Source organism: Rhinatrema bivittatum, chromosome 4 (assembly GCF_901001135.1).
Source record: "Rhinatrema bivittatum chromosome 4, aRhiBiv1.1, whole genome shotgun sequence".
Classification (NCBI taxonomy): Eukaryota; Metazoa; Chordata; class Amphibia; order Gymnophiona; family Rhinatrematidae; genus Rhinatrema; species Rhinatrema bivittatum.
The window spans coordinates 103,979,371-103,989,712 of NC_042618.1; the positions used below are offsets into that span (position 1 = coordinate 103,979,371).

A 10,342-nucleotide genomic window follows, 5' to 3' on the forward strand; every position below is an offset into this window, starting at 1 on the left:
ATAAATAATAAAAAGGGGGGCTTAATAGTCGTCTTTTTTTTTTTTAGTTTTAACTGTTTAGTTGATGTATGTAAACTTTTTTTTTTTTTTGTTTTTTTTTTTTTTTGCTAGCACTACTGCTCTGAATTGCCATCTAGTTTTAGCATTGTTTCGTATCTTGGGTTGTGAATGTTTAACAATTCTTTTCCGCTCATTGTCTTTATAGGATTGATCTTGTGAAGGCAGATCAGCCAAATCAAGTGGAACTGGGACGCAAAGATGAAGCTAAAGTACATAAGATTTTCCTAGATTCCACAGGTGAGGCAACAAAGATATCTACTGGAAGAACATAAAGCTCCTTTGGCATATTTTAAAAGCAGAAATCTGTTTTTTATGTAGCTGTGCATTTGTAGTTAGGTATGTAAAATATTTAACCTGTTTGTTTGGGACACAGAAGGCTATAAATCATAGTGCTTTCCAGCTGAGGACTAAATCTAGGCAGTGTAGGTACTCTCCAGGACAGTACAATGGATTGAATCCAGGGTCCCTGGTTACCATGGACTTTTGATACAAAGACTGAACCGAGAACCACTGGTAGTCCTCAGAAGCTCTGCCATGGGATGGAACTCAGATCTTAAATCACATTGGTTGCGTTCTGTTGGCATCTTGAAACCTATCTAGAATGATTGCAGGTTTGGCAATTTGTTTAAATTGACTAATTGGAGGTTAGTAACTTGCTTAATATTCATTGCTGCCAGATCCCATTGTTAATCTTCAGAGATTTAACCCCAGGAAATTGAATCCAGATCAAGTGTAACTGCCCATATTTCCAACATGTGGAAGTGGGCTCTAGGGAATCTGTTGTTCAGATTGTTAGAAAGTTGGTGACTGAATGCAGACTTTCCTTCTGATGTGCTGCTAATTAGAATTTGAACCCATGATCTTTAATTCTTATTAGGAGTAATAAATGAGAGCGAGGGAAAAGTTTCCTCAAGCAGAATCCTGTACTCATATTATGTCTCTCTGTCCTTTTTTAACCTCTCTGTATTCTTTTGCAGGGTCACATCTTCTGATTGCGCTGAATACAAGCGAATGCCTGTATCTGAACCGAAATACTCAGAAAGTGCGGACTCTCTCCCGCTGGAAGGGTCACTTAGTTGAAAGCATAGGCTGGAATAAATTTCTTGGTACCGAGACCAATACCGGTCCCATTTTGGTGGGGACTGTTCAAGGCCAAATCTATGAAGCTGAGATCACAGCCAGTGAAGGAGGCCTCTTTAGCACCAACCCTGACCAGTACTTTCGGTTGGTTTACACCCTCAGTGAGGACGGAGGACCGACTCCAGTCTGCTGTTTGGAGGTAGAACGGGGAATTGAGGGGAAATACTTCATCATTGCCACCACTCGTAAGAGACTCTTTCAGTTTGTTGGAAAGATATCAGAGGGTGCAGAGCAACAAGGCTTTGGCTCATTATTCAGCATGTATACAGAGCATTTACCTAGCTTCCAGGAGTTCCCCGTAAACCTTGGCTATAGTGAGATTGCTTTCTACACACCAAAGCTGCGTTCCTTCCCACGCTCTTTTGCATGGATGATGGGTAATGGTGTTCTTTATGGTACATTGGACTATAGTCGGCCTGACTCTCTTTTCAGTGATGTTCAGGTCTGGGAATACCCATCTGAAATTGACTTACATTTTAACAAACCTATCTCCATTGTGTTAACACAGTTCCACTTCCTGTTGCTACTGCCTGATAGAGTGAAGGCTGTCTGTATCCTGAATGGGCAAGTGGTCTTTCAAGATGTCTTTCTAGAGAAATTTGGCTGTTTGAAACGAATGGTTAAAGATCCTAATGTTGGGCAGATTTGGATCCATACAGAGAAGGCAGTGTTCCGCTATCATGTGCAGCGTGAATCCAGGGATGTGTGGAAGATGTACATGAACATGGGCAAATTTGACCTGGCAAAGGAGTACTGCAAGGATCGTCCAGAGTGTCTGGACATTGTTCTTGCTGGAGAGGCAGAACACTGCTTCCAGAACAGAAGGTACATGGAGAGCGCCAAGTGTTATGCGCTGACCCAGAATTACTTTGAGGAGATAGCCCTGAAGTTTATTGATGCCAAACAGGAAGAAGCACTAATGGAATTTTTGCTGAAGAAGCTGACAGGTCTTAAGTCCTCAGAGAAGACGCAAGTCACTCTGTTAACCACCTGGTTAACTGAGCTTTACCTGAACCGACTGGGTGTTTTAGAGAGTGATACATCAAAACAAAACCTTTATCTGGATGCTCGTGAAGAGTTCCGTAAATTCTTGAGTAGTCCCAAGAATAAAGATTGCCTCTTCAATAACCGTGCCTCCATCCACGATTTGCTGGCAAGTCATGGTGATACAGAGCACATGGTATACTTTGCAGTACTCATGCAGGACTATGAGAGGGTGATCTCCCACCACTGCCAGCACGATGACTATGATGAAGCCCTTAATGTTCTTTCCCGACACAGAGACGAGAAGCTGTTTTACAAATTCAGTCCAGTTCTGATGCAGCATATTCCCAAGAAATTGGTAGATGCTTGGATCACCATGGGCAAAAGATTGGATGCAAGGAACCTCATACCTGCACTTGTTAACTACAGTCAGATTGGTGGCACGCAGCAAATAAACGAAGCTATCCGATACATGGAGTTCTGTGTGTATGAGCTACAGGAGAAAGAACAAGCCATTCATAACTATCTACTCTCTCTCTATGCACAATGTCGTCCAGACTCATTGCTACCATACCTAGAACAAGCTGGAACCAACCCTGCCAGGATTCATTATGACCTGAAGTATGCGCTTCGGTTGTGTGCGGAGCATGGACACCATCGTGCCTGTGTCCATGTGTACAAGGTCATGGAACTCTATGAGGAAGCAGTGGATCTAGCTCTGCAGGTTTGTGTGTTGTGTGCCAAACTTTTTTTTTTTTTTAATATTACTTTAGTGGTATGTTTATTATGTTTGAGTATTGGTGTCTTTTAGTTTTTAATTACTGAAACATGCAAGAGTAATTAAAGTCCTTTCTTTCCTGCTTGCTCTAGCATGAAAAGATGAATTGCCATTCTTTATTCCTGGACTTTCTGGCATTACTCTTTAAGTTGGGCCTTCTTGCTCCTTAATGTGTGAGGTTCAGGCTCAGTTTAATTTAATCTTTTGCTTTCTTATGTTTTTGATTTTGACTTGTCCAGATGGTGCTGTGGATTGCTTTATTCACTGGCAATCCAAACAAAAAAAACAGGTTTCATGGAGAGAGAGAGAGAGAGCAAACAGAAGAAATAATAGTACAGCAAAACTATGTGGCCGCTTATAAAAATCAAAACTTGGATAAAATGGTTGGAAACATTAAGCACTCTCTTAACTTAATTCATATATAGCAAATGCTAATCTTTTGTTCTTAGCTTATTCTATTTATTTTTCAGGAATGCATGCCAAAAATGATTCTTCAGGGGCTTCACCAAGCCCCTCTCATACAGTTGAATTTTTTTAATACTTTAATATAAACAGGATTATAGTCAAGGTGCCATTATACTGTCGCCCTTAGAGCTTGTGTGACTGAGTGAGTTATAAAGGTTCGAAGCCACTGCTTTTACCTGAAGAGAGGAACTTGTAGCTATGTGCAGTGGCTCAAAATAGGATACACTAACCATCTACCAACTGTTTCACTGTTTGATTGGGAGAAAGTGAGGAATCCCTCCTGATGAGGTGAAAGAAGCAGTCAGTGGGTGCTGCTTAGTGGTTTAACTATGAGCTACTCGGGAATTTGTCAAGCCTCTTGTAATGCTTAAAAACCCTTTATATTTAATATGCCCCGGTGTGAATCGATTTTCTGATTTGATTATTACCTAGGTCTGGACTGACAGCAGGCAGTGGGTTTGAGCTCATGTATGTTTTAATTTTTCCATTATTTGCCCACCCATTTCATCTGTATCCTTCATATTGTGCATAATGAAATTGTCTTTCTCCTAGGACAAGCAGCATGGTAGTCCTCACAGATGGGTGATATCATTAGATGGAGCCCGGCACGGAAAACTTTTGTCAAAGTTTCTAGAACTTTGACTGTCACACTGAGCATGCCCGGCATGCCACTGTCCACACGTCCACGCGGAGTCCCTCTTCAGTCTCTCTTTTTCCGCGAAGTAACTGCCTCGTGGTTGTGAAGCTACTGCTCTTAGTATCTTCTAAAACTTTCTACCCTGTTTTTTTCGCTTGTCAGTGTCTAGTCCCTCTTCTCTGGTCGGTGCTCTGTTCAGTAGCGTGGTAGGTCTCTCTTAACCCTTCCTTGTGGTTGATTCCTGGCATGTTACTCCCTAGTGGCCTTCGTCCATCAACTACTCACTGGCTGTTTTTCAGGGGTCATCTGTTTTTTGGCGGTGCCCCCAGTGCCCACGGACCATGTCAATTACTGACCCGCATGAGGTGTGAATCCTCTGCCTGGGGGCATTGAATGACATCCATGGGTGTCATTTGTGTGATCAAATGACCCCCAAGGGCCGTCGTGCCCAGCTGGATAAGATGGAGAAACGTTTTGGGTCCAAAACGTCGGCTCCATCCACTCCAGCATTGGCGGCATCGACACTTAGGGGCCGAGGGGAGCCATTGGGTCCCAGGCGTTCCCACCAGTGTTGGTGCTGGGCACTGAGCCACCTCGGGACTCTGGTAAAGCCTCTTCCTCCTCCTCCTCCGTCCGTCTTAACTTCACCGGACTTTCAGGAGGGGTTGGACCGCAGGGTTCGGATGGCGGTGCTCCGAGCCCTTCGGGGTATCGAACCGCCTCCGGCACCGGTCCCCATGCTGGTGCCAGACCCTGCGTTATCTCTCTTGGTTACCCCTGCTAGAGCATCTGGATGTCCTGTTAAGGGTCCTTCCGAAGCAGCCGGTGCCCAGAGGACCATTGGTTCCTCAGCAGCCACCGATGCCCTCCTCCGGAGCGATTCCCATTATTGGGTCCTCCAAGGAGGAAGATTTACAATGATTTTCGGGGCATTTGGATCCACTGGTCCCGTGTCTGGAGTTTCCCATTCCCATTCCTGATCCATCAGGGGTCTCGGGGCCGTTGATACCCTCTGTATCCAAATCGAGGAGCTTGGACAGGTGCCATCCACGCTGGCTTCCAGGGGACCTTAGTGAGGAAGAGGCCCTGTATGACCCCCTGTTATGATGATACCACCCAGTCTTCTTCTGAAGACTCTGGTGATGTCCTTTCGGAACCTTCACCGCCAGTTGAGAAGTGTCAATCTCCCCCAGAGGATCTCTCCTTCGCAGGCTTTGTCTGAGCCATGGCTGAAGCCCCTTTCAGCTCCTGATGCAAGAGGATGCTTGGCATAAATGCTGAAGGTCCTCCAGTTTGTTGACGCCCCAAAGGAGACGGCTGTCCCAGTCCACGATATTTTTAAGTAACTCCTCCTCACGATCTGGGAACATCCTGTTTCCGTGCCTCCCGTTAATAGGAAGGCAGATTCCATCTGTCTAGTCCAAGAGGCATTGGGGTTTGAGAGACGCCATCTTCCGCACCAATCCGTGGTAGTGGGATCTGCTCTCAAAAAAGCCAAGCGCTCCTGTATCCATGCCTCTACCCCTCCGGGCCGGGATCACAGGGAGCTGGATGCCCTGGGTAGGAAGGTGTATCAGGGCACTATGCTCCATCGCCCATATAGCCTCCTACCAATTATACATGACCCAGTAAAACCGCAACCTGTGGAAGCAGGTCCAGGAGATAGCGGAACGCCTGCCACAACAGCAGCAGGATGTGTTCTTGGTAGTGGTACAGCAGACCACTACCATTCCTCCTCTGATGATAGACTGATTTTCATCTCAATCAGTCTATCATTCTGCCCACCTTTTTTCTGAGGCCCCATTCTCACCTGGGCGAACGGGCTGTACACATGGACTGTAAGAGGGCCTTAGATTTCTATTTAGACTGCATAGCAGGCCACTGACAGTCCACTCAGCTCTTCATATCTTTCGACAAGAATAGATTGGGAGTTGCAGTGGGTAAACAAACCCTGTCCAACTGGCTGGTGGATTCTATTGCCTTTTGCTGTGTACAGGCGGGCCTTCAGCTTGGAGGTCTTGTTAAGGCGATGTAGGAGCAATGGTGGCATCAGTGGCCTACTTGCAGGCAGTTCCTGTCACTGAAATTTGCAGGGTTGCGATGTGGAGTTCTCTACACACGTTTGCTGCCCACTACTACTTGGACAAGGATGGTAGACAAGACAGTAACTTCGGCCAATCTGTACTTCGCAACTGGTTCCAGGCTTAAACCCAACTCTCCCTACCTAGGGCCCACTGTTTGGGTTCAGGCTGTCTCCCTATGTTACCAACAGCACCGCAGTTATTTTTTTTTGTCCGTTGGCACCTGGTTCGGTGTCTGGTCATGGTGGTTGCCAGGAGCAGCCTGTAGCTTGATATTCACCCATCTGTGAGGACTACCATCCTGCTTGTCCTAGGAGAAAGCAGAGTTGCTTACCTGTAACATGTGTTCTCCTAGGACAACAGGATGTTAGTCCTCAGGAAATCTGCTCGCCACCCTATGGAGTTGGGTTCTCCTCTCATTTTGTTTTTATTTTTTTGCTTGTGAATTCTATATTACGAGACTGAAGAGGGACCGCACATGGATGCGCGGATAGTGGCATTCTGGGCATGCTCAATGTGCCAGTCAAAGTTCTAGAAACTTTGACAAACGTTTTCCATGCTGTGCTCCATCTGATGATGTCACCCATCTGTGAGGACTAACATCCTGCCTTCTAGGAGAACACCTGTTACAGGTAAGCAACTCTGCTGTCTGTTAGAAAGTAGCAGCTGAGTGTTCCATTGGAGTGATCATGTTGGAGTGCCACTGTTAAAATATTTTTATTACTGCAGTTTTATTTATTTATTTAAAATATTTATTGTCCCTGCCCTCCAATGAAACGTTTCTGATTTTCAGACGCTGTCTGCCCATAGAATAAAGAGAGCCTTGGAAACATAGGGACTTAAGTTTATTCCACACCTTTTTCAATCCCCCTCCCTCCTGCCTGAAAAAAAAGCTAGATACTTGGGAGCAACCAGTGGAGAGCCTCAGTCTGTTCATTTCCTGTTTTCTCTTCATTTCAGGTGGATGTGGATCTGGCAAAGTCCTGTGCAGATTTACCGGAGGAGGATGAGGAACTGCAGAAGAAGCTGTGGTTGAAGATTGCACGTCATGTGGTTCAGGAGGAGAAGGATGTGAAGAAGGCCATGGTCTGCTTATCTAGCTGCAACTTGCTGAAGATTGAGGATATCCTGCCCTTCTTCCCGGACTTTGTCACTATTGACCACTTTAAAGAGGCCATCTGCAGCTCCCTGGAGGCCTACAACAAGCATATTGAGGAGCTGAAAAAGGAGATGGAGGAAGCTACACAGAGTGCCAAAAGAATCAGAGAGGACATGCAAGAGATGAGAAACAAGTATGGCTTAGTGGAGCCCCAGGAGAAGTGCGCAGCGTGCGACTTTCCCCTTTTGAACCGCCCTTTCTACCTTTTCCTCTGTGGCCATATGTTTCACTATGACTGTCTGCTGCAAGCGGTCCTCCCCAACCTGCCCACCTACAAACAAGTCAAGCTGGAGGACCTTCAGAAGAGGCTGGCTTCTACAAACCAGCCACCCAAAAGCCGTCATCGCCTCAAGGAGGAAGACAGCATCAGCCTCGGGAAGGGACAGCAAACCCGTGAACAGATCAAGGCAGACATTGACGACATTGTGGCAGCAGAATGCGTGTACTGTGGGGAACTGATGATACGCTCCATAGACAAACCTTTCATCGACCCACAGAAGTACGAGGAGGAGAGACAGAGCTGGCTGTAGTTTTGGGCAGGGAATAGAATGCCATGATGGAGCCGGCTTCATAAAGTTTGGAGGAGAGGCTTAACCTGTGGGTTTCATGAGACTTCGAGAGAAGCTGAGGCTGCAGCCACAGCTCTGGTTCGTAAGTGAATCAGTTATGCAGGAAGGGCAAAGACCCGGGAAAAGGAGAGTATTTAGCTCTTCTACTGGAACCTTCCACTGTATGTATGTTTGCTGTAGCTTGGAAAAAAAAAGCTTCATGATTACAAGGAAATTAATAATCGTGCCTGAGCCGAACCTTTGCAGGTGCAGAGACTGTGTGAGAATAATGGGAATCCTGCAAAATGCAGATTTTTGTTTCTTCCTAATCTGGAACTGTTTCTCTCTATTCCACGAGATGTTTAGTAACTAGAAATGGTACAGATAAAAACTTAGAAACGTGATGGCACAAAAAGACTTATACGGCCTATCTAATCTGCCTATCCACATCAACTATTCAGTTTTACAATCCCTATCGTTCCCTCAGAGATCCTCTGCTTATTCCCAGGTTTTCTTGAATTCAGATATTGCCCTTCTCACCCCAACCTCCAGGGGGAGGCTGTTCCATGCATCCAGTACCCTCTCTTAAAGAACTATTCTCTTAGATTACCCCCTCATTATGGAGCCTCCGTTCCTTTGAGAGAGAAAGCCGTGTTTGTGCTGTAAGAGCTTCAATATCTTTACTTGCATATCATTAATATAATAAATGAAAAATTACCCAGTAGTTTGATTGCTGTAGCCTACTTCACCCAGGATACTGGCAGTTGCAACAAAATGTGCGCAGGTTAACTCTAACTTTTAAAATCTGCAGCTCTGCTGGCTACTTCTAGAAACATGAAAGGCAGCTTCGTTCCTTTGTAACATCCTTATCAGAATTCCTGCTGCTGGGGTCAGTCGGGTGACCTGCTGGTTGCACCCTGTTACCATAATTCCTAGCATTCATTCCTGGGTTTGCCTGGCTGTCCTGGGCAAGGAGAGCTACTGACCAGCTACTCCAGCAGCAGCTCTTCTCTAGGAAGAGTGATGAAAGTAACAGGCATTAAGTTTGTGTATTTTTTTCAAAATCTAATTAAAAAATATTTCTGTACAGACGTCAACAAGATCTACAGCTGTGTGTTCCTTTATCTGAACTTCTGCCAACTGCAGTGAAAGCCTTTTACAAGGCATTCCCTGACAGTTGTTCCATTAATCTGTACTAGAAACAAGACAAACAGAGGCCTGCTCTGTTTAATAAATCTTGTGCATATTTACCTATCTGCACGTATATGGGGAGGAACAGTAAAACTGTGGCAGATGTACACAGTGATACTCTGATTTAAGATAAGAATTACCGTAAGTAATAAAACTATGCAGGGATTAATGCAAAATAAAATTCTATAGAAATGGGCTGATCTTAGTGTTATTTATGGATTGCAATTTGCTGTCTATTGAATTTATTTACTTTTATTTTTTTTTTTAACTGTTCACACCAAAAACAAATTGCAGTGGTTGCAAAACTGGAACTAAGTGATGAGCACAGTCCCTCCCAGAGAGGAAGGTTTCCCCCTGTCTTGTTGCCTATGGGCAGAGGACTGTGCATAAGCCAGGGGGGAGTATGTCTCTTTGTATGCACACTCCTTTAACCTCACCTTGCAGATATAGACTATCAGGTCGATACAGTAACGTGCAGTTAAAGATTTCCCGTCTGTAACGAGCTGGGAGCACACAATACAGACGAGTAAGGCGATCCAGCAATACAGTCTCCAGTTTCACGCGTCCTTAGCGCTTCCTAAAATAGACACATAACCCTTTCCGCACCCAGCATGTAAATGATGTGTAAATGAACGAATTAGCTGTATAATGAAGGAATTAGCTATTCCCCTCCAATACTGTAATGGGCGCTGATATTATCTCCTTAGTAACCCGCTGTTTTGCCGCGGCCTTAACGTGTTAGTTTACCGCCTCCCCCTAGTAGGAGTTAGGACTGTGAGTCTAGTAACAAATCCATCGACACCGCTTAAGATACTCAAAAACAATAAAACACAATTAAAAAAAAGCAATACAGAGATGATCGAGAAAATGTAATGCTGTGGGACACATAAAACCTGTCAGAAAAAAAAAAAAAATTTTTAAATACCTGTCGGAGGGCCGCGTGGGTCCAGACGGCCGGCGGCGGGAGCCGGGTGTTCCATCGAGGCCGTGGGCGGATGGGCGTGTTTAATCGAGGCCGCGGGGGCGGGTGGGCGCGCGTTGGTTTCAGGCGGGTGGCAGCGGCGGCGGGATCCGGGTGGGCGCGTGTTTAATCGAGGCCGCGGACGGATGGGCGCGTGTTTAATCGAGGCCGCGGGGGCGGGTGGGCGCGCGTTGGTTTCAGGCGGGCGGTGGCAGCGGCGGGATCCGGGTGGGCGCGTGTTTAATCGAGGCCGCGGGCGGATGGGCGCGTGTTTAATCGAGGCCGCGGGGGCGGGTGGGCGCGCGTTGGTTTCAGGCGGGCAGCGGCGGCGGGATCCG

At 46.0% G+C, this 10,342-nt stretch overlaps 1 protein-coding gene across 1 annotated transcript in view; it reads left to right on the forward strand.

Moving 5' to 3' along the window:
- The window catches only part of VPS18 (VPS18 core subunit of CORVET and HOPS complexes), a 33,626-nt gene extending 24,388 nt beyond the window's left edge, over nt 1-9,238 (forward strand). Inside the window, exons 3-5 of the mRNA XM_029598590.1 lie at nt 206-297; nt 1,038-2,908; nt 7,106-9,238. Coding sequence (XP_029454450.1) covers nt 206-297; nt 1,038-2,908; nt 7,106-7,834 — 2,692 coding nt within the window. The 3' untranslated portion in view covers nt 7,835-9,238. The remainder of the gene's footprint in view (nt 1-205; nt 298-1,037; nt 2,909-7,105) is intronic.
- Nucleotides 9,239-10,342: the final 1,104 nt, after the last annotated feature.